This window comes from Heterodontus francisci, chromosome 38, assembly GCF_036365525.1.
Source record: "Heterodontus francisci isolate sHetFra1 chromosome 38, sHetFra1.hap1, whole genome shotgun sequence".
Classification (NCBI taxonomy): Eukaryota; Metazoa; Chordata; class Chondrichthyes; order Heterodontiformes; family Heterodontidae; genus Heterodontus; species Heterodontus francisci.
Window position 1 is genome coordinate 31622041 of NC_090408.1, and position 27178 is coordinate 31649218.

At 43.8% G+C, this 27178-nt stretch overlaps 1 protein-coding gene across 8 annotated transcripts in view; it reads right to left on the reverse strand.

Annotated features, from left to right (window-relative positions):
• The window catches only part of LOC137352501 (serine/threonine-protein kinase Nek8-like), a 92317-nt gene that overhangs the window by 23584 nt on the left and 41555 nt on the right, over window positions 1-27178 (reverse strand). For 7 of the 8 annotated variants that reach the window (XM_068018046.1, XM_068018041.1, XM_068018039.1 and 4 more), the window contains 8 exons: window positions 23502-23656; window positions 20633-20837; window positions 17906-18050; window positions 16267-16367; window positions 13504-13722; window positions 4710-4913; window positions 3412-3484; window positions 1594-2346 (listed from right to left, as the gene is read on the reverse strand). In XM_068018046.1, the coding sequence (XP_067874147.1) occupies window positions 1594-2346; window positions 3412-3484; window positions 4710-4913; window positions 13504-13722; window positions 16267-16367; window positions 17906-18050; window positions 20633-20837; window positions 23502-23656 (1855 nt within the window). The remainder of the gene's footprint in view (window positions 1-1593; window positions 2347-3411; window positions 3485-4709; window positions 4914-13503; window positions 13723-16266; window positions 16368-17905; window positions 18051-20632; window positions 20838-23501; window positions 23657-27178) is intronic. The other variant, XM_068018043.1, reaches the window with a different exon arrangement.

Here is a 27178-nt window from a genome sequence, read left to right on the forward strand (position 1 = left end):
GATTCTGCTAGAAGTGGTGACTATCGGAAATCTTCACACTCTGTTTATGATGTCTCTGCCAGAATAATGACTGGAGGAAATCATCCTCCCCCACCCCATGATGTATCACTACACTTGTACTCGTCATAAAACCTGCAATAGTCTCCTTCCTGTCATGTGACTCACAACAGAATCTATATATTGTAAGGTCACGGTATGTTCTACTGAGGTTAGATTTTAAGAGTTGGGCGTTTAAACATGGTTATTAAACACAAAGAACCTTATTTGTCTTTTGCGCTGTAAAACCCTCATCCCTTGAGGCTGATCAGAAACATCAATAATTCCAGAAGTATCCATTTGTGATACACAATGTTTTTAATGCCCTCTCATAGACCTGGATGAAGTTTAAAGGCATGGAAAGCAACCTCGTATCATCACCAACAATGTTCCCCAGTGATTCCCAAACAACAGCTGCTATATTTACTCTTTTTATTCTGTTTTGTGTACTACTCATTAAAGTGAGAAATGCCATTTCTGGGGAACAGAACGCTTTTGGCAACCAGTGTTAAGCACATCATGGACTGGATGCAAAATAAAGCTCTTGCTCAACTGTCTCCAGCAAAATGCCAAAAACCCTAACCTCTGTAAAGTATTTCCTCCTTTATCAATGTGACATTTCCATTTCACATATCGGGCATCTCTGAGGAGGTCTATAGTCCAAAGATATTCAAAGCTGGTTCCAATTCCTGTCTGTCTGGTGTCAGGTGAATTTCGTATTCTCTATTTTTGCAGAACTTTTCTCTATTCGTTGATTTAGTTGAACATTATTTATAGTGCTGCATGCTAACAAAAAACCTTTTTTCTATATCTGCTGTGCTCCCTTTGAGTAATTGCATGAATTTTTCAATATTCGCAGGAAAACCACGTATATAGATTTAGTATTAATTAGCACTGGATTAAGAACAGTTTTGCATAGTGAACTCAAAAATTGACTCAACTAATCTCACTTTAGAAACCCTCACTGCTGTCAGAGAAAGAAGACTATCATGTTATCAGTCTGATCTGCATTGAAACCTTGGCCGCAGACATGCACCACAGGCCTTTGTCCTTCATCTAGGTTTCTCAATAAAAAAAAGTCCTTCCATTGAAGAGGGGAAACCTTGGTTATTTCTGACTGCGCTACATCTGAATGATAAATACACCTCTACGACCTGGCCTCAAATCTACCCAGAGTGATGAGTTAAAGGTCTCCATTCTCCGGCGGCCATAACAATCCTAAATTGGATAAGTTTGAGCTATTTCGGCATAGTCCAAGTTCCTAGATACAAAGGGGCTGTTACAAATAGCTGGCGGCTAGCATGGATTCAAATCTGATCTATTTATATTTAAGGTGTAATATTGGTGAGTGCCTTGGGTTTCTGAGATTGATTAGTTTTGAGCCTTTTGCTGATCAGATTATAGCTATAGATAGGTTGCTGATTAAATTTAAAGAGACAATTTTTTTTATCACAAAAACAAATACAGGACATTTTTGAGCTGGGACAGCATTCTGTAACTATGCCTGGAATTATAAGCTGTTGTCAAACATTTTTGCGGTCCTGTTCAGGGTCTCACCAGGTTCCCCGTATTTGTCATTATTTCTGGTAATCTTCTGTTTGATAGGCATCAGTTGCCCATCAGAGCTGCCGGATGTGGATGTGTTGCCGTGTTTTTCTCCTCTGCAGTTACCACTTGTCTTTTTCGCACCTCCAAGCACCTCCTTCTTAACTAGTGGTTTTGCCTCTTTGTTGATTTTGGTCACAGTTGTCACTCGAATCTCTAAAGAGCTGCTGTCTGCTATTTTCCTACTGGCTGGGGTTGTGACAGTATCTGTTTCACTGCCCTTTTCGCTGCTGCCTGCTTCAAGAGGTGTTGCCTCACTGAGTTCATTTCTTATCCATGTTGGGACAAACCTACTGGTCTCTAATTCGGACATCTCAGAGCTTGTATACTCATCGCCAGCTTCATTACTGGAATGAGAATATTGAAGAATGCGACCTTGTTTTAGATCTGGATCCTCACGGTTTCCACGCTTACGAAAGCTGCGGTATCTCCTGGCATGCCTGTGGCATGGCGGATCAGTGTCCTCCACCACGACATAGATGCTCTCCCTATTGCAGATAATACTTCTGAGACAGGGAGTGTGCACATCAGGGTGGTCCTCCAGGCCTTGCTTCAAAGTCATTATAGGAGCAGGGATCAGTAGTTGGCTGCTTTCTCGGTCCTGAAGGCTACTCTCACTCCCAAAGGTGTTGGTTTTCGTACTGCCTGAATCCCGTGTATCCTTACACTCTGACTTGAACCTCCCAGCGCTGGTTTCTATTTGATCTAAAGCAGTAATTAAATTCCTTATTAACACTAAATTCATAGCACTTTAAGTAAGAAGCTAGTAAATTACCTTAACACTGGTGAAAGGTATTTGCAACCAGTTGCTGTGACCACAATTTCATTCTACGTTCAATATACCGATGGGTAACAGCAAGTTGTGGGGAGTATAAATGAGTTTAGTGGTGTGTGTGTGATAGAGAAAAATGAGTTTAGTGTAGATAGGTGTAGTGCTAATGAGGTTGTATTTCACAAGGATGAGTATTTGAATGTACTTTAAGCAGATGAGTGGTGCCTTGCCAAATATGCGTGGGTGTACTTTCATAGGGAAGGTCAGAAGAGAAACAGTGAATTGAATGTAGATGAATATAGTGTAGCTGGGTGAGTGTAGTATGACTGAGTCGGTGATACATAGCTGTATGCCGATTGAGTGTGGTGTAGCCAGGGCAGTTCTGTATACTTCTCAGCAAGTTATACAACAGTGTGGACAGTTGGCTCATAGTTTGGTAACAGATTATAGTGGATCAATACAGGTTGCATTGAGGAGATCCTCAAAAAAGCTATATCTGTATCACAGAGCATCAAGAACAGTGATTATTGCTGAATTGTCAGTTCCACCATAATAACTGCAGCCTCAAAACTTCCAGCTACTGTTCCTGTTACTTTATTATGCTGAACACAGCTAGTTTGATACAGTAGAGGGTAAGAGTCACTTAATCTATCATATGTAACTCTGACTGTGCCAACATGGATTAATCTTACATGATGAGGTACAATCACACTAAATACAGAACAACAATGGGCAAGGGACAACAAACCAGTACAGGTACAGTTTAAAATTGATCATTTCAGTACTTTTACATACTTGATCAAAACTTCCATGTATTTTCACCTGCAATTTCTCACCTTTTCAACATATTTAGGTTTCTGAAGAATACTAGAGTACATGAATAAAAACTAAAAGGAAAAAAATAAACCAGGCTTGTGCTCAAAGCTAAGAGGAGCTTACATCAGTGATGAGTAATCATATTGTGTTCAACAAAGCACCTCCCAAAGACATTCTCTCACCTTTAACTGATGTCGCACTCATGTATGTTAGGGGCTCTTCCAATGGATCTAGTTTGGAGCAATTAACATCCTTCTGCAACCAAAACAACAACATTACAACTGACATTAACCTCACTTAACATGACTTTTTAAACAAAGGATTTTAGATTGAGTTTTTAAGATTCAGAAGAATAAGAAATTCTGACACATACCTTGGTTAGGATTTTATTGGCCCCCACTGAGCTGGGGAAGGAGGCGGTGGTGGGGCATAGAGTATCGCGAAGGGGGTGGGGCAGGGTGGCAGAGGGTCAGTTGTCTCCCCGTCGTCAAGCGATCTTCCCAGGGGCGGGATAGACCAATGACAGCCTTCCTGCCCAGAGGCCAACTGAGGCCCTTAATGAGGCCTATTAATGGTCAGTTAAGGGCCTGGTCCCACTGCCGCTGGGATCTTACCAAAGGCCGGCGGGGGTTGGGTGGGGGGGGCCCTCACCATAGGGGGAGGATACCTTGTAAAATGAGGCGCCCTCCCTGCAGGCTTGGGGGGGGTGCAATTTGTGGCCCACGGAGAGCCCCCAATGGGAACAACTTTACCCCCAGTGACTCCCACTTCCCCCGGACTTCATGAGTGCACACCTCCCACCCCGCCCTCGCCGGGGCCTTCTGGACTGGCCCTGGAGACCCCACCTCACCTACCTCTTGTCTGGGGTTCTAGCACTGGGCCTGGGTCCAAGGCCTCTGCAGTACCAGTAGTGGCCACCGCTCCCAGGGGCGCTGTCAACCCTCTGATTGACTGGCAGCTCATGGAGGTGGGATCCCCTTCTTTAAAGGGACGGGGATACATATGAACATACGAACTAGGAGCAGGAGTAGGCCACTCGTCCCCTCGAGCCTGCTCCGCCATTCAATAAGATCACGGCTGATCTGATTGTAACCTCAACTCCTGGCTCATGAATCTTTCATTGAAAAACACTCGGAGGTTCGGTCTGGGGTTCCATGAAAAGACACAGGCGGGATTCTGCCTGCCTTTTCGTCCTGGCGCCGGGAGCCCCGCCTTCTACACAAAATCCAGCCCCCTGAGTGTTATTTGCATTTAAAGATCTATGACCCACAAACGAAGAATCACATATGACACATGCCTACAAAGTGTAATGCAAGCTACATGCATTCAGTGAGTCATACAAACAACACAATCTGTGATGTGGGTGATCCAGGTGCATCTAATTCATCCCCTCTCCAAATGGGTTTCTTTCGAGTGCCACACTGATTCCAATGAGCTGCCTTTCATCTTCACTTTGTTTCTTACTGCCATTGTGACTCACTATTCCAGTGATGGGCTCCTCAGTTTCTACATCTGATGGTGATGCTGGGCAGGTAGAAGCTTCCGGTTCTTTTGTAGCTGCCTGATATACCGTGGTTAAAACTGATGGATTTGGAGACAGTACAGACTTGCACTTGGTGCCCCAGAAGAGAATGCTGTTATCATCTGTCCCAACAACACTGAATGTCTCTCCACAACTGATTGTCTGAAAGAAAGAAATTGAGAAACAATTGCTCTGAAGGTACCCGTCAACCACTTCAAAGTCCCTGCACTATGTTATAGTACAGCACATGCCACAGAGCACTCTGACAAAATCCTTATACTGTGGCAGAACACTGTCATAATCACATCATGTCTTAGGGCTGAATTTTATTGACCCCCCCGACATCGTCGGTCGTGGTGGGGGGGGGGCCCGGAAAATGTCTCCGGGAGAGGCCCACCACCAGCCTCAATACCAGGAAGGCCCGGCCCCATATGGCCATCAGCGGTGATGCCTGGTGGCAGCCCCTCTGCCGCTCGGTGACAGGAGCAGAATTTCAATATGTTGGATCTATGTAAATTAATGAATTAATGATTTGCCTGCTCCCATCGGCCGTTCCACTCCGATATTGTGGTCAGTTGCCGTGACTCCCATGCCTTCGGATCTCCGGCTGGCGATCCCATGCGGAGGGGGGAGGAGGTAAGTATTTCAGTGTGGGGGTGGGTGGGGAGTGGGATCAAACCAAGATGATTGGTGTAGGAGATGGTGGGAAGGGTTAAAGATCAAAGTTTTGAACTCGTTGGCGGGGTGGGGGGTGTGGGGGAAGGTTAGGTACACAAGGTAAGTATTTTTGGTGGGGGAAGAGGGCAAGGAATGAGGTGTCTGGTTATTGCGGGGGTGGGAGAGGGGCTAGAAACTTTAATTTATTTTTATTCATTAAATTTAAAATACATTAAATTTATATTTTTAAAGTCAGATGCAAGGTTGGAAGCCCTTTAAAAATGGCAACAGCGTTTGGCACTTGAGCAGTGGGTGGGGGGGAGGGGAAGGGGTGGTCCGCTCCGGCCATGTAAATGAGCCGCTGTGTTTAATATCGTGGCAGCTCCGTGGAGTAAAGCCCGTGTGTGCGGGCCTCCATTGTTAACGGCCATTGCCAATTACGGCGGTAGCAACATAAAATTCAGGCCATAGTGCAGTCGGACAGGATCCATCTACTATACAGCAGAGTGCAGGAGGGCTTCTCTCATATTGTAGCATTTTGATACTACTATTGTACGATACCAGGGAAAACACCAATGGTGTCCACATATCATATAGCAGAGCATTCCAGTATCGCTGTCACACTGATGCATAGTGCTGCAGTGTTGTTATCACACAACTCAACACTTGGTACAATGTAGCCCTTACAATGGTGCATGATGCTCATGGTTCAGTTGGTAGCGCTCTTGCCTCTGAGCCACAAGACTGTGGGGTCAAGTGCCACTCCAGGACTTGGACTTAAACACAAAAATCAAAATTGGCACCCAGCAGTACTGAGGGAGTGCTTCCCTGTCAGAGGTGCTGCCTCTTGGCTTCAGGTGGATGCAAAAGAGTCCATGGCACTATTTTGAACAGGAGCAGGGGAGTTATCCCTGGTGTTCAATATTTATCCCTCAATCAACATGACAAAAGCAGATGATTTGGTCATTATCACATTGCTGTTTGTGGGAGCGTTCAGTGTGCAAATTAGCTGCCTGTTTGCTAGATTAGAACAATGACTACATTTCAAAAGTACTTCATTGGCTGTAAAGTGCTTTGGGACGTCTGGTGGTCATGAAAGGCGCAAATCTTTCTATTTTTTTTTCTTTTTTACTCAATGTCTGCTGGAGAAACCAGTTTGTTTGAATTCGTGGCAAGTACAAAAACATTCATTGGATTTTTATAGTCCAAAGTATCGAGTTTATGAATGGGTCTTGCACAAGTTATTAGTCTCTTAAAAAAATTACAGCACAGGTGTAATAGGTGTGGGTGACAGCTATTGTACTGCCTTCGCTAATCTCACTTCGTTCTCCTTTTCGCATATTCTTTATCTGCTTCCTTTTTACAGAAAAATCAAATTTTGTTTCAAGTGATATCGTAAATGCCTCAATATCCATTTGGCATTAAGTGCTCCATGTTGTAACAACTGCCGACAAAAACAACAACTTACATTTATATAGCGCCTTTACCATAATAAAATGTCCCAAGACACTTCACAGGAATGTTATAAAACAAAATATGACACCGAGCCACATAAGGAGATATTAGATCAAATGACCAAAAGCTTGCTCACAGAGGTAGGTTTTAAGGACTATCTCAAAGGAGGAAGGCAAAGTCGAGAGGCAGCGGTGTGGGGAGGGAATTCCAGAGCTTAGGGCCGAGGCAACTGAAGGTGCGGCCACCAATGGTGAAGCGATTAAAATCGGAGATGCTCAAGAGGCCAGAATTAGAGGAGTGCAGATATCTCGGAGGGTTGTGAGGCTGGAGTAGATTCCAGAGATAGGGAGGGGTGAGGCCATGGAGGGATTTGAAAACAAGGATGAGAATTTTAAAATCAAGATCTTGCTTGATTGGGAGCCGATGTAGGTCAGCGAGCACAAGGGTGATAGGGGAATGGGACTCGGTGCGAGTTAAGACATGGCAGCAGAGTTTTGGATGACTTCAAGTTAATGGAGGGTAGAATGTGGGAGACCAGCCAGGAGTGTGTGGAAGAGTCAATCTAGAGGTAATGAAAGCATGAACGAGGGTTTCAGCAGCGGAACAGCTGAGACAGGGGCAAAGTCAGGAATGTTGCGAAAGTGGAAATAGGTGGTCTTAATGATGACATGAATATGAGGTTGGATGATCATCCCTGGATCAAATGTGATACCAGACTTCAACCCAGACTGTTTCCAGGGAGAGGTAGCTACAGAATGGAGTTTGGAGCAGGGATCAAAAACAATGACTTCAGTCTTCCCAGTATTTAATTGGAGGAGATTTTTTTCTCATCTAGAACTGGACGTCAGCTGAGTACTCTGACAACCTCCTATGAGAAATGAACTTCCAGGTTCCCCTTCCTTCTAGTGATAATCTAGAGTCTACGTCCCCTTGTTATCGATTCCACAACTTTTCATTATTCTCATGAACTGCATCTGCTGCTGTTCTGGCCATTTTTCTAATCTGTCTCCTACAAACCTGCATTCTGCCATGCTTTTGGTATCAGCGGCTAACTTCAAAATCAGTCCTCTTGTGCCTATGCCCAAATTATTCAGCACCATACTGGTTTCCACTGTCCTACCATAACCAAAAGGCAAAAGTGACTCAGAAATTTGAAGAACTAAATGTGGCTTCAAGCCAACTGCACTTCAATACCAAACTCCAGTTCAGATCAAGCTCTACTCACTCGACTACCTTCTCACACTGCTGGTCAATTGTAACTTGACTAAATATCTCTGTAATTTTCTCATGGGTGTGGTAAATTCCATAATCCATTAGCTCAACATGAAGAACTTTCGGTGTGCTTCTCTCACTTTATTTGCTACCAAATGTAAACAATGAGTTACACGATGATTTGACTGTTGTTCTGACAGAAATGGTACACAGGAATAGGGCTAAATGTTTTGCAAAAAACAGAATGATTTCATACCACTCCTGGCAGCCCCACTAATGAGATGAGTAGAGGCCACTTGATTTTCTACAGTTTTTTAATGCATTGATCTTGGACATATAATTAACAGCAATCGTCCTCTGTTCCTGAAACTAACTTATTTAGAAGTAATAGCATTTAGATTTGCAATAATACAAATTAGTATGTTTGTTTAGTGTAGCTGTGGCTAACAAGATTTGGAAGCTGTCATTTATAAAAATGAGGCAGGCAGAATATTTCAGCGGTTTTCACATTGAGCCATATGTCTAGGTGGGCACTTGGATTACAAATCGAGCTTCAGGATAGACCATTATCAGGAGGGCAGTGGATTTAATCAACAGGTACACATTATTCTCTCTGACTGGACATTTGAAACTAGGTCACCCATGAGTCCAGCATTCATTGATGCCACATGGCTGGAATGCATTGTCTTGCAGGGCACAGAAGGCAATGGACGGTGAAGACCCTGCACAGGAGGCCAGACGGGTTGAGCGACACGCAAAGGAGGCAAGAAACAACTTCATAATGACCCGTTTCCAGCCAGCCTGTTGTCCATTCACAGAGAGTCAAATAAAGGCTCATCTTAATGCATGAACTCTGTCGCCTCCTTCCCATTTGTTTTCCCTGAATTGCAACTGGCTGCAATGGACGCTAGTGCCCACGGGAGACCATATGTTAACGAGAGCTCTCATCACATTGGCATGTTAATGAGGGGTCTGGTCACATTGACATTGCACTAAGTAGGAAGTCAGCGACTCACAATTATGGCATAATGGCAATGATGGGCTAATGATTTGGACAAAAGAACTATTTAATTATTTCCTACAGAACATATTAGAAACACCCGTGAGACCCAAAAGCGTTTGCGGGTCCCCCTACACGGTGTGATCCCTGGGACAGCACCTGAGCTGGTGGCATGCTGCTGATCACACTGCCCTTTTCCCTGTGATAACTTTGGTGGCTGTCCTCTGGCTGCCTGAGGCCTGGAAGGACACCGGTGCAGGTCTCTCCTCAGGTGTCACAGACACTGGAGCTGAGCCCATTGGCAGAGGGGCTGAGGAACTGGTGTCCACACTCGGAGTGCCCTGAGGGGAGCCCCCAGATGTGGATGGCAGTCTCTCCTCCTCCCTTTGAAATCTCACGTGAACCTCCCTACTCACCAGAGAAAGATCAGGAGTGGGGGCAATCTCCGGGTTCCTGTTCTTTTCCTCGCCTTGCCACTGCTGCATCGAGCTCATGGCCAAGGTGATGGTGTGCAGGTCATGGCGCATCTGTGGAATCTGGCTCTCCATGAGGGTCACCAGCCTCTCAATGGAGGAAGCCATGTGCTCACACACCTGAGACATGGCAGCAGTCACGGCATGGATGGACTCCTCCATCATCCGCTCATGGCTGCGCATGGCCTCTGGTATCTTGGCCAGCTGTTTCCTTACTTCTCCCTGCAACTCCAGCATGCCCTATGCTGTAGACACCAGAGGCTCGTCATCAGCCTGGGGCTCAGCATAGGCCTGACCGGCCACAGTCGTCCGACTGTCGGAGGCTTCCGCTGTCTCTGCCTCAGCCATCTGCTCGGGCATGTGTGTGGTGCTCTCACCAGCTTGTGGCCCTGATTTTAATGCCGTGCGGGTACCCACTGAAGTGAAAGTATCTGCGCTGGTGGAGGGTGCAGGAGAGTCATGGGATGGTGCATCCTTTGAGTCGTCGTCCTCCTCAGAGGTGAACGACTGTACTCCTGGAGTCTGTGGACTCCTGTGCATGTTGACCTGCAAGAGAGAGCACAGACTTGTGTGGGTTATGCCGTGCAGATCTCCTAAGGCCAACCATGCGTGATGTGGGTTTCCAACATGAATGAGTATACCAATGGGAGCCAATCCTCACTCTCTTGCGCAGGGACTCCAGTCTCTCTGTCTGAAATAGTGTGGCCTCCCTGGGTGCCCACCTGCTCCAAGGCCTCTTCCTCAGAGGTGGTAAGAGGATGCAGACCTGGATCTCCTCTGCCAGTCCAGGCTGCCTCCCACCTATTGTAGGCCCTCTTGTCCTGCAAAAGGAAGGATGGAGATAGTAGAAAATGGCAGACAGATCAACATGTAGTTTTTGCTAATGTCAGTCCCTCATCCTCAACTGGGGGATCTGATATTTCTCATGCTGCCACACGCTGTCAGGGGAGTTAAGGCCGGGTGAGCCGAGATGCAGCCATGATGAGATAATCAGGATGGGATAATACTCTATCCCCTCTGCCATCGTCATTGTAGTGCTACCCTTCCCATGTCACGCACCCTCCTGCATAATGACATGCACTCCTCAAAAAGGAAAGCATTATGGAGCACTCACATCGGCTGAATGCGGAAGATCATTGATTCTCTTTCGACACCGGACCCAGTTCCGTTAGGTGACTCCGCGGCTGCTGACCTCCTGCGATCTCCGCGCAGGCTTGCTTGGTCAGGCGGGAGGACCTCTTCTGGCCATCGCTGAGGAAGAGAACCTTCCACCTTTCCCTTGCAGCCTGGAGGAGAATCTGCAGGGAGCCATCAAGGTGGGGCCACCTGGGGTCTGGCCTCGGGAATTGTTTGCTGTCCTCCTCGGGAGGTTGGTGCGAGGGGGGTGCTCCATAAATGAGCTCAGCAACATTTTGGGCAGTACAATGAAAGCTGTCAGTGGCTCTAAGGCAGGAGTGAATACAGGCCTGGCAGTCCTTTAAATATGGCACCAACACCTGCTCTGCAGTCATCTGATGCTGTAATCACTGACTCACCTCCCGCCCCCTGCGTGTGATTGGGGGGGTGGGGGTCGCCTCCAGTAGGTAAAACGGCGGCCTGCCATGGGATTGCGGTGGGCCAGCCATTCATATTGCATTTGGGAACAGCGGCCATTTCCAAAATTTCACAAAATCCAGACTATTGGTTGCCACTTTTGCCCGCATAACAACAGTGGCCACAATCCAAAAGTAATTAATAGATAGATTTTTTTTTTTTTTTGTTTCATGGGATGTGGGCATCGTTGGCTAGGCCAGCATTTACTGCCGATCCCTAATTGCCCTTGAGAAGGTGGTGGTGAGCTGCCTTCTTGAACCGCTGCAGTCCATTTGGGGTAGGTACACCCACAGTGCTGTTCGGAAGGGAGTTCCAGGATTTTGACCCAGCCACAGTGAAGGAACGGCGATATAGTTCCAAGTCAGGATGGTGTGTGACTTGGAGGGGAACTTGCAGGTGGTGGTGTTCCCAACCATTTGCTGCTCTTGTCCTTCTAGGTGGTAGAGGTTGCGGGTTTGGAAGGTGCTTCCTGTGTAGCCTTGGTGCGTTGCCGCAGTGCATCTTGTAGATTGTACACACTGCTGCCACTGTGCGTTGGTGGTGGAGGGAGTGAATGTTTGTGGATGGGGTGCTAATCAAGCGGGCTGCTTTGTCCTGGATGGTGTCGAGCTTCTTGAGTGTTGTTGGAGCTGCACCCATCCAGGCAAGTAGAGAATATTCCATCACACTCCTGACTTGTGCCTTGAAGATGGTGGACAGGCTTTGGGGAGTCAGCAGGTGAGTTACTCAGTGCAGGATTTCCTAGCTTCTGACCTGCTGTTGTAGCCACAGTATTTATATGGCTACTCCAGTTCAGTTTCTGGTCAATGGTAACCCCCAGGATGTTGATTGTGGGGATTCAGCAATCGTAATGCCATTGAATGTCAAGGGGAGATGGTTAGAATCTCTCTTGTTGGAGATGGTCATTGCCTAGCACTTGTGTGAACAAAGAACAAAGAAAATTACAGCACAGGAACAGGCCCTTCGGCCCTCCAAGCCTGCGCCGATCCAGATCGAATGTTACTTGCCACTTATTAGTCCAAGCCTGGATATTGCCCAGGTCTTGCTGCATTTCTACACGGACTGCTTCAGTATCTGAGGAGTCACGAATGGTGCTGAACATTGTGCAATCATGAGCAAACATCACCACTTCTGACCTTATGACTGAAGGAATGTCATTGATGAAGCAGCTGAAGATGGTTGGGCCTAGAACACTACCCTGAGGAACTCCTGCAATGATGTTCTGGAGCTCAGATGATTGTCCTCCAACAACCACAACTATCTTCCTTTGCGCCAGGTATGATTCCAACCAGCGGAATGTTTTCCCCCTGATTCCCATTGACTCCAGTTTTGTTAGGGTTCTCATCCTTGTTCTCAAATCCTTCATGGCTTTGCCCCTCCCTTATCCCTATAATCTCCTCCAGCCCCACAACCCTCCAAGATATCTGAATTCCACTAATTCTGACCTTTTGAGCATCCCCGATTTTAATTACTCCATCATTTGTGGCTGTACCTTCAGCTGCTGGGGCCCTAAGCTCTGAAACTTCCTCCCTAAACCTCAGTGTTTCTTTCCTTCTTTATGATGCTCCTGAAAATCTACCTGTTTGACCAAGCTTTTGGTCACCTGCCCTAATATCTCCTTGTGTGGCTCAGTGTCAAATTTTGCTTTCTAATGCTCCTGTGAAACACTTTAGGATGTTTTATTACTTTAAAGGTGCTATCTAAATACAAGTTGTTGTTGAAGCATCTGGAATGCCCCGAGGATGTGAAAGGTACTCTATAAGTGAAATCTTTTGCTTTCTTTTCTTTCCCCTTTGCCAGTCTATTACTGTTGGAATTCATGGTTACCACAGAGTGTAGACTTGCCTGTTTCTTCTCCCTGATCAGTTGTCCTTTGTCTATGTCTCCCTGAACCACTTGCAATGGCTGGTGTTCTCTGGCTTCATTTATAGGAAAATGCAGTAAAGGAGGAGAGTGCTTTCGAAGTAAGCCTCACATGCATGAACATTTGTGGTGCCTTACTTCAAGTAAAGAAATAAAAAGCAGAGAAATATGAGGAGCGATCAGGAAGACAGCCCTGAGCCTGTCAGTGGGACACAGTTTATACTCCCAATAGCATCATTGCTATAAGACATTGTAATTTGCAGCTGGTTGTAACCAGAACGGATTTACCACTTATAGATTTTGGAAATTGTACCTAACCAAATATTATATTTAGTTCTGATAACAAACAGAGCTGCTAGCTATGAATGTCAGAGTGGTTTTGAAATGTCAACCAAAGATCTTTTTCCTTATTCTAATTTTATTTAAAAAGCAATTATATTACCTATGGTTGCTATTATTCAGTGTAAGAAATATAATTATAGTCTACGTTACTACTTACAGTGATAGTTTTATGTTGGAGTTGTTTTACATGCATTGGGACTTTATAGGGTTTAGTGTTGCCAGTACCCAGCTGTCCTTCTGCGTTCCTCCCAAAGGTTAAAATATTTCCAGGTTCCACGAGTACAATGCTGTGAGAGGGGCCCAGGACAGCATCTCTCACATGGTGGTTTCTCAATGCCTTCACAACTGTGGGAACTTTCCTGCCTTCAACATCAGTCTGCACCATTAAAAGGAACAGGTGTTAGCATTGCTTAACCTCTATACCACTGTTTATTACTATGTAGCCTCACTATCCTACTGTGTGGCTTCTATTTAAAGTTCTGCTTCTCCCCCCTTGTGCAGCCTCTATTTCCTAGTGGTCATAGTGTGCACCCTTTATATTCTACTGTGTGCGGCCTCCATATCCCACTGCTCCCTAATGTGCTGTGTCCTTATCCAACTAAGGGCAATTTTAACCCTGTTTGTCCACTGGAAACCAGGGATTTATCTGATGAGTTCCTGCTCTCTTCCTGCAGGCTCTGATTTTAAACTGCTCTTTGAACAGGCAGGAAGGTCCTTCTTTACAGCTGCAGATAGGGCACTGATGGCATCATGACTCCTATATTAACCAGAGGTCTGCACGGGAAAACTGTTTTCCTGCCAGGCCAACTTTATGAGAAAGGCTAAATTAAAAGCAAAATACTGCAGATCCTGGAAATCTGAAATATAAACAGAAAGTGCTGAAATACTCAGCAGGTCAGGCAGCATCTGTGGAGAGAGAAACAGAGATAACGTTTCAGGTCTGTGCCCCTTCATTCTTGGAAATATGAGAAAGGCATTGGGCCAGAAGAGACACAAAAAGTAATTTTTATTCGACTATTTTTGATCTTCCTTGTGGGGCCAGGAGGAGCAGGAGTGCTTCCCCTGGACCCCAGAGGGAATGTTCAGGCCCATCCCCTACCCTATGCTTCCTGCCCACCCCCCCCACCCCATCAGATCGCAAAGCCCTCTCAAGCCTCCTCCCAGTGCCTGACTTGCGAGCTGCAGACCCTGGTGGTGGCCTTCTGCTGTCCAACCTTCCTTTCTTGCCTGCTGGCCGACTGCTACTTTCTGCCAATTTCAGGTCTGGAGTTATAATCTCCTGGGCCTCACGCTGTTGGGATGATTTGCCACTGTCACAGCCTCTGCCTGCATTACTGTTGAGTAAAAAGTGGGCCTACAGTTTATCTTACATGTGGCTTTTATATTCCACACAGTAAATACTTTTGATGGGAGTCTCTTCCATGTACCTACTACTCTATAGAAAACATAATGATGCTGATCTTTAATGTTGCCTAAGTTTGCCAATTTTTGCTTATGCAACCTCATTTTCTACTCACACTTTAAATAACTGCTTTTGTCCACACTACCTTTCAGCATTTAAAAAAAAAACTGTTCGTTCTCATTTTACCTCCTGTGAGAAAAAGTTCTGCTGGTTCATCATCATAACTTAAGAGTTTTGAGCTCTAAAATCAAACTTGTGCTTTTCACTGCACCAATGTCCTTTGAATGTAAGATACACTGGATTTCACACACTGTTGCAAATATGTATTACTAATGATTTATATGCAGTTAAACTAAGTTTACCTTGGCTAATAATCATATTCTTTTCAGCTGCATCCCAGTACCTGATAGCCTGATAGAGGGATGCAGAGTTATACGTTGTTACTGGTGTTGCTATTGAGATTAATATTACATGAAAGGGTGCATGTCAATGTTATTGAGGATGGACAGATTAATATTATTATAGAGTATGATACTCCCTTTTATGCTATGCCAGTTACTTCTCATTTCTCCCTTGATTGGTTGTGATTTTGCAAAAATGAGAATGAGATATTAATGGTATTTCCCACCCATTGTGAAGCCTAAAGGGCAGATATTCCTTTTCTGACCCTGATGTAAGTGCCTGGTGAGGCAGAGGTGCTTATCACAAATTTTGGAATGAGTTGCATACAATTTTCCTTAATGGGGGTAAAATCATGAACAGCTTCTGTGTAGCAAGCAGATCTATCTTCCAAGCCCCTTATATTTTTGGCTTTCCTCGCAGGACTAGGAAGAGCAGGAGAGCTTCCTCTGGACCTCTCTAGGAATGCTCAGGCCTCCTGTGCCCTGGGCTCCCTCCCGCCCACCCCCCCCCTCCCCCCCCCCCACCGCCCCCCAAACCAATCCTCAGATCGAAAGGCTCTTTCAAAAGCCCTCCCAACAACTGGCCATGAACTGCAGACCCTGACAGTGACCTCCTGCCACCCTTAAATTTTCTACTGATCTAAATGTACAGCAACTGTATCCCACTGACCCATGGCTTGCTGCCATTATAGTGCATAGTATGTGCTCTTTCTATTCCAATGACCCAAAGTGGGAACAATTACACATAAATTTATATCACAGGAACTGGCTCCAAATATTTATTTTAACCAGCGAGTCCGGAGGCCAGTATGAGAAACGAGCTCTGCAGCAAGACGAAACATAAATATATTTAAAAATCTGCTGTCAGCTACTGTTCAGAAAGAAACTCCATCCTTCCCATACAACAGTTTGTGAATGGAATATTACTCTTAGGAAATACTTCAGTGTAGATTTACAACAGTTGGAGGTCAACAGAAATTAATTCAATCATGTTAGGGCAAATGTACAGGATACATTTCATGTCATACATGAATTAAAAGAAGCTGACAGTGTATAAAATATCAAAACATACCTTGTCCATCAATAAGTGATACACTCGAGATTAAAGGATACTCACTCGTGCAAATAGCATTGTCATCTGCATGAGAAGGCCCCGTCTCTCATTCAGACCCAGTTTATTGTACTGATTATTACCACAAGCCAGCACGCTATCAGTATCTGGTGATCACAAAGCAAAATTTTCAGAATGTGCTAATTATGTTCTTCAATTGAACTTTAAGCACAAAAAACATTTATCTGTTCAAGAGAAAATACAATTTTTTTTGACCCGACTGAATATAATGCCTTTAACAAGGACTAACAGACAATTATTGATGGTATGAAAAGTGGAAAAGATAGAGATTAATTTTCTTTCTTATTGTTTGCGATTTCCCTGGCTCATGAGCTTCTCAGTGATTCTGGGGGCCAGCACAAACCTCATCTTTCTGTGATGACCTGGTACAATTAACCAGATTGCGAGTAACACTCTCTAAATAGGTTTGTTGATTGTTGACCAACTCTGCGTAATATCTAAACCAATATATTTACAAGTCCCACAAGCCTGACTCCCAATTTTGAATTCTACTCTAATCTTAATAACAAGTTTCCCAAATTCCACAGTACCATCCCAAACTATCATAAGAAATCATCAACATGCATCATGAAGATGCCTGAAAGCTTTCCTTTATGATACCAATAAAACATTGCAGAATCTGCTTTTACTTGAACACAACCTATTTGCAGCAAAACAGATCTCACCAAAAAATAACCATCTTGATTCTTCCAAGTGGTGTTCAACATAGAGGAGAACTGATTCATTAGCTGAGGGAGGGTGGTAGGTGGTAATCAGCAGGAGGTTTCATTGTCCATGTTTGACCTAATGCCAAGAGACTTCATGGGGTCTGAGGACTCCCAGGGCCACTCCTTCCTGACTGTATACTGCTGTGCTGCCACCTCCTGTGGGTCTACCCTGCCAGTGGGTCAAGACATACCAGAGACGGTGATGGAGGAATCTGGGACATTGGCTGAAAGGTATAATTCTGTGAGTAAGGCTATGTCAAGCTGTTGCTTGACTAGTCTGTGGGACTGCTCCCCAAATTTTGGCACAAGTCCCCAAATGCTAGTGAGGAGGACTTTGCAGTGGTGACTTTGTTGTGTCCAGTGCCTGGGTCACTGCTAGGTGGTCCATCCAGTTTTATTCTTAGACTTTTTTTTTACAGTTTGAAACAACTGAATGACTTGCTTGGCTATTTCAGAGGGAAGTTAAGAGTCAATCACATTGCTATAGGTCTGAAGTGACACATTGGCCAGACCAGGTAACGGTGGCAGATTTCTTTCCCTAAAGGACATTAGTGAATCAGATGGGTTTTTATGACAATCTGGAGGTGACGTGGTCACCATTCCTGACATAAGCCTTTTATTCTAGATGTGTTTAATTGATTGAATTTAAATTCCCCAGCTACCATGATGGGAGTTGAATTCGTGACTCTCAATCTTTAGTTCAGCCCTCTGGATTACTAGTTCAGTAATATGACCACGATGCTACCATTCTCATCACTGAGAAAACAGAGACAATCGTCACTCTGTACAGGGCTGAACATTTAGTTGGTATTTTGATTTTAACAGTAAGTTAGCAGTTGCTGCTATAACTGAATTAAATGAATTTAACTGTTTGTGAAGTGCTGAAGTATAATACATAAATCTAATCACATATATACCTGTTAAGAACATGGTTCCATCCAAGCCGCACTTTACATCCCTTATAAACATCTGCTCCTCGAAAGTTATTTCCATTGGCAAGCAGTGATCATCGTCATTCCCAAGCCCCAGTTTACCATATTTTCCATTGCCCCACGAAAACACCTAGAATGTGGTGAAACAACCCCAGCTTGTCCTCCATCATTTCAAAAAAGCAACAGTTATTTCCAGAATAGAAAACTTGTTGAACTCAACCCAATCCCGTTAACCAGAAGTGAGTCAAATATCCGTGGTGTTCAGACAAATCAAATCCAGAACGAATTATGTAGGGATAATGTTGGGGATATGCAATGTTAGTGGCAATGTTGTACCAAATGGTTTCATACTTCAGTTTTACAGAAGCTAAACAAAACATAAATCTGCCTTCTTTTCAAAAAAACAGAGTTCAGCATAAAAGGAGCTCATTCTGCCCATCACACACTCTACATTGGAGTTGTAATCTAATGTGTTTTCCTCCATTTCTTTCAATGCTTTTCCCCTTTATTTAATAACTAGTTTTCTGATGTGCACTGGTGATGTGCTAGTGTCCTACCAACACCAAACAGTCAGAAAATTATCCCTTTTTAATATCCTTTTAATTGTTGGGTGCAATAACCATTTGCTGTAATGCATTCCATATTGTAATAACATTTTATGTGAAAAAATTTTTTGACCTTCCCCCACCCCACCCCCCTCCCCCTTTACGCTTTTAGTAGTAATCCTGAATTTATGCTCCTCGTTAACAACTCAGTGACCAGTGGAAATATCTTTCCCTGCTCGTCTTCTCAAAGCCTTTCAAATCTTTTCTAGAAAAGTTGAAAAAGGAGAACTGCCAAACACTTAAGGTTTGATAAATGTACTACCAGTACTTTAAACCTTTACAGCAGTGTTAGCGTGTGTGTATATGTAAATCAGTAGACCCAGTCATTTAGAATTTAGTTGATCATTTTGGATTTTGTTCATAACGCATTCAGGTAGAATCACTAAAGTAGTGAACATAAAACACATAACTTGACAAAACGTGAAGACAGTGGGTAGGTTTCTTGCAGGAGAAAATAAATCTGCCCATTTTTTTCCAGCATGAGGAAACTAACAATTCCAGTGAACAGAACAAATTGTACCAGCAGAGAACTGAAATTCATCCAGGTGTATAATGACATCAATAATTCCACTGACGTATCATAGCAAGCTGAAAATTATGGGGCAAATTTTATGATCTAGCACTCCCAATGTGCAAGGGAACATAAATCAGGAAATCAGGAACAGAAATTAAAATTAATGGATGGAAAATCTTGAGCTCCATGCCTGAATTCCCATTTACTTGTAACTCCTGTAAAGAAGGCAGGTGATTGCTAAACAAAGTAACTAGGCATTATGGTCTTAAAGGGGCAGGGCAACATTAAACACACAGATACTTCTTAGCAGCAGAATAATACACAGTGCATTATCAGGCATAATGCCCCTATCGTTATAAAGCAGCTGACTTTTTATATTATATTAAGAGATACAGCACTAAAACAGGCCCTTCGGCCCACCGAGTCTGTGCCGACCATCAACCACCCATTTATACTAATCCTACATTCCTACCATATCCCCACCTGTCCCTATATTCCCCTACCACCTACCTATACTACGGGAAATTATAATGGCCAATTTACCTATGAACCTGCAAGTCTTTTGGCTGTAGGAGGAAACCGGAGCACCCGGCGAAAACCCACTCAGACACAGGGAGAACTTGCAAACTCCGCACAGGCAGTACCCAGAATTGAACCCGGGTCACTGGAGCTGTGAGGCTGCGGTGCTAACCACTGTGCCACTGTGCCGCCCTACTTACCACTAGCAACATCACAGGAGATGCACTACTTTCACATAACAGCAAACATGACAATTAAAAAGGCAATGACCCTTTTATGAATTTCTTTAAATGCTTCATGTGAAGTGGTTTGCAATCACCAGATTGTGCGACTTGTCAGTTGATACCACGACGTAACCCTACCTCTCCCCCTAATGAAATAGCTCTTCGCCTGCTTCTAGTCCCGGCACATGTTCCTCATCAAACTGATGTTACAGACCCTTCTGTTTTATCCGAATATGCAACATACAGTGAACTGCAAAGATTCTGCCCACCTTTACTGGGGGTCATATAACAAGGCAACACCAGATCAATCCAGACACCTCAACCTTTGCTTCAGTGTTCTCAACATATGCTCAGCAGCTGACATTATGGGTTATGTGCCTGGTTATAATCATACTGCACTTCAACTTTTGGGTTTTACACAGGTGTTAGACAATGAACACAAAACAAATTCAAACAATATGACATATAACAGTTTAAAGTGTTGTGCTACACATAAATTATGCTTCCAATTGACACAACCACTGAAGTTGCAGTAACTTCAAAGTCCTCCGGCTCATTTTCAAATCTCTCCGTGGTGTCAGCCCACTCTGAGTAATCTTCTCTAGCCATACATCCCAGCCACAAGCTCCATTTTTTTCACTCCAAATTACTGCTTGTTCTTCCCTGCATGATCGTGGAAGAATCTTTTAGCCATACTGGAAACATCTGTACCCATAATTACGACCAGCAGAAAAGTTTGGTTCATGGTATGGATGCCCAAGAGGCAGTCCTGCTCTGTGAAAGCTATCTCTAACTAAAAATAACCATACAGATGTTTCTGAAATGCATGCATTTAAAAAAAGTTACTCACCTTGCCTTCATCACTGACACACAACACATGGTGCAGGCTGCAGGCAATGACCTGAACATTTACACTAAGCAGGGCTTCAATCAAACAAGGCCTGGAGGTGCTGAAGTGGTCCCCGTGCCCCAGGCAGCCTTGGGCTCCATCTCCACAAGTCATTACAATTCCATTATCACTGAGAAACACACTGAATCCATCTCCACAACAGGCCCTGCAAAGTGACACATTGTAGTGGTTAAGGAGGAAGCCCAAGGGATTTAATCTTATTGATGTACTGAGGGGTAGAAATTCATCTTGGGTGGTATGGCATCAGTGATTATGTTCCCTGCTGTGGCTCAATTGGTAGCACTCTCATCTCTGAGTTAGAAGGTTGTGGGCTCAAATCCCACTGCAGGACTGGGGCACAAAAATCTTGGCTGATGCTCCAGCAGAGTGCTGTGCTGTCTCTCGGATAAGACATTAAACCATACCCTGGTCTTCCCTCTCAGGTGGATGTAAAATATCCCATGGCACTATTTCAAAGAAGAGCAGGGGAGTTACCCTTGACCAATATCTATCCCTCAATCAATGTCATAAAAACAGATTATCTGATCATTGCCACACTGCTGTTTGTGGGAGCTTGCTGTGTGCAAATTGGCTGCTGTGTTTCCTACATTATAACAGTGACAGTACTTCATTTCTGTAAAGTGCTTTGGGGCACCCTGAGGTTGTGAAAGGTGTTATATAAATGCAAGTCTTTCGTTCTGCCCGTGTCCAGTGGTGCCAATGGAGCTAAATATCTGAGGGGATGTATAACAGCTGGCCGATGCAATACCACCCATTTGTACTACTGTTCAAGATGATGTTTCAAGCCAATGCATCCTGTACACACTCACAGATTTGTTATTTGTGATTACTAATTTCTTGGAAGATAATTTCCACGTGTTTGATTCCAGAATAGCCAACAGTCACACAGTTAGCAAGTGTTTCAAGCACAATAATCGTCAAATTTTCAACCCCATTGCCAGGAGTCTAAGTATGGATAAAGGGCTTTAAGATATTCATAGCAAAGAAGGAAGTGATTTGGGCCATTGTGTCTTTGCCAGAGCAATCCAAAAGCAATCCCCTGAGCCATAAAGTTAACCTGAATTTTTCTCCCTAAACATTGAGGTCTGTTCTATATGTTACACAATGACAGGTATCTTTAGCTTTCCTTTGATAATGTGGAGGGTGCCTGTGTCTGTCAGAATGTACTTTCTTTGTTTCAAATGCTGATGTTTCCTCTTTTTCTGTGAGCTTTCTAATTGGCCTGATTAATGCCTGTAAGCACTGGTGAAAAAAATGTACAGCACTTTGGAAAGTGAGCACATCTTCTGTCATTTAAAGAAACTCCCATTGTGTATTCAATCATTTCCTCCCCCTGTGTTTGGCCAGGGAATGCTGATAGATGGAGGGATACTACACATGAAGATGCATCAGGGATGCTGAGAGTTGTGGCTGCAATTAAGGAAAGAACCTTTGGATCGTTTGTTGAGCAAATGCCATCAAACTTAGTAGTTACTGGGAGCTGTGGGCAGTTGATGCTTTGAACTGAGGGATACAACAAGGTGCGAGACAATTATTGGAGGGAAATGGTAATGCGAACATACAAAGTCTGCACAAGTTTAAATAGTTCCTTTTGGGCTCGCTCACAACCTGTTCTTCATAAAGCAAAACTTGCATTTATATAGCACCTTTCATGACCTCAAGACTTCCCAAAGCACTTTACAGCCAATTAAGTACTTTTGAAGTGTAGTTGCTGTTGTAATGTAGGAAACACAGCAGCCAATTTTTAATGAAGCACATCGACACACACTATACTTCCTCTCGCAGTGTCTCGTTTTTTCCCTCTCTCTCACATCCACAAAGACATGTACACAAACCCTTCCTCTCTCTCTATTACACACACATAGATAGGGCCTCCCTTTCTTACACATACTTCCTTCCTCCCAACCCTCTCATAAATGCAGACACAATCTCCCTTCTCTCACTCATGCTCATGTGGTCCCTTCCACATTCTCATAGATATATCCTTCCTCCTCACCTTCTCACAAACAGTCCCCTCTTTCCCACTCACTCACATGCACAGTCTCCCAAGTTCAATCATACCACAGGATCATTGTATAAATTCAGTAATTAACAATACAACAACCGAATTGTTTTGGACCCATTCCCCCCCCTCCTGCAGTACGTAGTTGGATACGGATCCCCCAAAGTACAAATTCTATCTGAGAGAAGGTTTTCTTCCCAGACAATGATTCCCCTCCAGTTTTTAATTCTATTTCTCCACTTTTCACAATTGAAGACAGTTGGTAGAATTAGAATTATTTTGCAATATGGAACAAGAAGCATTTCTACTGAAAAAAATAGTCCCTGCACAACTGATAGTGAAAACGAGAGCTGGTTGCCCTGCAATGATTAACAACATGTATCACAAAATTAAACTGAATTATATTCAAAGTAAAAATACATGTTCATTATATTCTTTGACTCTCAGATTCAATTATGAACAGGAATCAAACAAATCTCCAAATAGATATTTGTTGGGAAAGTTATTCTCATTTTGGCCTCACTTAATGCTCTTAAGTTGAATTCCCAATGACCAAATCAACAGGAATGGGAAAAGTACAGGTTAATAAAACTGTTTTAGAAGTCTGAGAATAATCCAAAAGGGAACATCCTGGAGAAGGCATAAATACTCACCTGCAACACTGTTTACTCTCACCATGTTGAGTCAAACTGCAGGGTAATACCTAACTATCAGAGACTAGAAGATAAATCTGCCATTTATGTCCTTTCCCTTCATAAGCTGCCTCGGCCCAGAGCCTCTGATCCGTGAGCTCATAAACTTTATTACCTGACAATAAACTTTCCTTTGAGCGCTTCCACCAGCTGGGGTCTTGAACGTGACTGCAGGTCTCCGTGACCGAGCTGGCCTTTCACATTGTTCCCCCACGTGTACACTGCTCTCTCTGCAGCAACTGCTATCATGTGACTGTCAGTCACAGCGACCTAGAGGGGAGACAGAGTGACAGGGTAACCTGCTCATCAGACTTGTCAGTTTAGAGCCAGGATTGCATCAGCCTATGGCATGCCAAGACTCTTTTTATAGCCTGTTTGTTACTGTGTACAGAAGGGTGATCACCGGCATGTTTCAGGAACAATTAAACAACAGGAATGCAACGTTCTCAGTGAGTACAGGAACAGATAGGCAATACTACAATATATATATGTAGCTAACTGCAACTAAATTGACAGCTTTCCCTGCCCCACCCCCACCCCTGTGGTGGACCCGCCCTACTTGCGTTGGACAGACCACTCTTGTACTGGACACACCGTACGTGTGCTGGACACGCCCATTATGTGTTGGACTTGCCATAAGTGCACAGGACACACCCGAACATCAACCACCCATTTATACTAATCCTACACTAATCCCATATTCCTACCAAACATCCCCACCTGTCCCTATATTCCCCTACCACCTACTTATACTAGGGGCAATTTATAATGGCCAATTTACCTATCAACCTGCAAGTCTTTTGGCTTGTGGGAGGAAACCGGAGCACCCGGAGAAAACCCACGCAGACGGTTGATGTTCGGCACAGACTCGGTGGGCCGAAGGGCCTGTTTCAGTGCTGTATCTCTAATCTAATCTAATCTAATCTAATTGTACTGCTCCTGTCCAGGCCCAGATGCATCAGAATTTGCAATCCTGGATCATTTACATCTCTGGGGGTCATCAGCGTATGGTCAGAGGGGGGTTGGAAAGCAGACCACAGTGCTGTGATTTTTAAATAAAGGCAAAATACTAAGGTTGGTGGAAATCTGAAATAAAAACAGGAAGTGCTGGAAATACTCAGCAGGTCTGGCAGCATCTATGGGGAGAGAAAAAGAGTTAACATTTCAGATCAATGTCCTTTCATCCAGTTCTGATGAAAAGTCACAGCACTGAAACATTAACTCTGTTTCTCTCCCCACAGATGCTGCCAGACCTGCTGAGTATTTCCAGCACTTTCTGCTTTTATGCCGTGATTTTTAGGTTCCCTTCTCCTGATGTAACCAGACAGTAGTTGTACCAGAACATGAGATCATGAGATGATTGGTCGTGACTGACCACCCCCGCAACCTCATCATCCAACCTCGGGAAGGTCTGTGCCTACTGCGGACACAGGCTAGGTTCAGCCCCAGAAACCCCAGGGCAACACAGAACGGTTCTCAATAACAAAGGAAGAACTGACATTTGTCTCATGCCTTTCACAGCTTTGGGGCATCACAGAGCATTTTACACCAAATTAACCACTGTTGAAGTGTGTCAGTGATGTTTTGTAGGCAAACTCAGCAGCCAGTTTGCACACAGTAAGATTCCATTAATGAATGAGTGACCAGATACTCTGTTTTGGTGGTATTGGTTAAGGGAGCCAGTACACCAGGAGCCCTTCCTGCCCTTCTTCAAATAATAAAGACTTCCATTTATGTTGCACCTTTCACAATCTCAGGACACCCAAAGAGTGACACAATGAAGTACGTTTTGAAGTGTAGTTATGTAGGAAAATGCCAGCCAATTTGTGCACAGCAACTTCTCATATCAACACATGGTAGGAAATTTTTTCCACAATAATCCAGCAAAGAACAAAGGTGCCTGAAGAATCTGGCAATGCCTTCTGTAGATTCAATCTCCAGACCAACCAGGCTAACCCAATATTTCATCAAAACATTTTAATAATAAGTCAATTTGATTATTTTTTGGTTTTAATCGACTGATGCACTTTGCTTAAAAAGGAATTCATGATATTAAGTAAAGAAAATGCTCAAAGGGAAAATCATTCATCATAAATTTGACAAAATACAGGATTCTGATAAATCACACATCAGATGTCATTTTACAGTGTTGCTCATTGAATGGTCAACGTGAAAAGAGAATTTCTGTTGCACAAGTAATTGGTGACATTAATATCCACATATTTCAAAGGGATCGCTAGCTTTTGTGAAGCTATCTAATGCACAGCCTTTAAAACATGGAATAATTTCAATAGTTTATTGCTCTTTTAATATGATGGTTTCTCTGTAAGAGGACAGGATTACAGCTCTGCTCACTAAACTGAAATAAGATTAAAGCTAATTTCTGATAGATTGCCGCAGCTTTATTGGGAGCTCTGCCCAATTCCTCACGCTTGTGTTTTCAAATAACTACTCATGTCAAAAGAGTTTTTATAACAAAATATTAATGATCAATATTACTTATTGTTCTTCCACCCGCCTCCCATGATAATTTAGCCTACCTGCACCTTCCTGAGGAAACTGTTTCAATATGGGACAATTTCTACGACACAAATGCAGCGTCACGCCATTTTTTTTGCCTGGGGAAAATTTGCACATATCTGATTTATGCTAGTTTTACGCCAAAAATCCTTGATCATTTGTGCCGCTTCCAAGTTATGCCTGCTGGAACCCTCTCCCGCTCTTCAACATAGCTCTGCCAACAATACAAAACACCAGCTTATAAGTTTCTTGCACTTACATCAAGAATGCGCTGGCATAAATTTATGTCCCAAAATTTAGGCGCAGTGTGGACGTAGGGTCACCTGAAATCAGTGTAACTGAGATTTCTGAAGTTTGTTAGTGATTTTCTTCACAATGTGAGTAAAAGACCTACACCATACTGAATCAAAGTGCTGTGAGTCTCAGTGCATCCAAACAGTTTTGGACTCCACACCTGTTCAGAAGGACTGGGCACCTGGAATGGCCACCCCAATGGGCATACCCTTCTTCTACATAATAATGGAAGAGAAGGAGCAGTGGAGCCAAGAAGCTCCAGAAGTGAGAAGCCATGGAAGAAGAAGCAGCATTATTACCCCTGCTGGAGGTGCTGCATTTGAGCATGTTTTACAACAGTTTTTACTTTCCAGTTTAGGCAAATGAGCTTCGTACAAAATGTCAGCACAAGTTCCCATTAGCAAGATGGTTGGAGGCACCGGCATAAATTCTGGTGTAACTTCTGTATTAGTGTAATCCAGGAAATTCCAGCTCATGGTCAAATGAGGAAACTGGTATCAACTGGCTGGTGTCCAGTGGGTGTGACTGGCTAATTAGACCCATTAGTGCAAGTAGCTGGGTAAATCCAGTTAAACACTAATGTTCAAACTCTCGAATGAAGAATGTTTAAGGTGCATACTGGAGGGGTTGTGTTTCCTAGCATTCTGTTAAACAGTGATCCTTGTTAATCTAGCAGCAGGGGTGTAATTGACGATACACTGACCATATTGATGTTTTATTTTTGGATCTAAAGTCCTGACACCAAAATCTTGAGATAGCAAATCACAAACGGTCACGCCGATACAGGATGCTATCTCCCGCTGAGGAATGTAAAATCTTTGCAGCAGTCAGGATAACATCAATCAGCAAAAAAGGAGGCAAGGAGTGAATGCAGCAATTACAGAGGAATCAAGCTTACTGGGTGTACTAAGACACTGCAAAGCAGCATGAAAAGATGGGCTGAAATGTTACTGCACAAAGAACAAGTTGGTTTTAGAC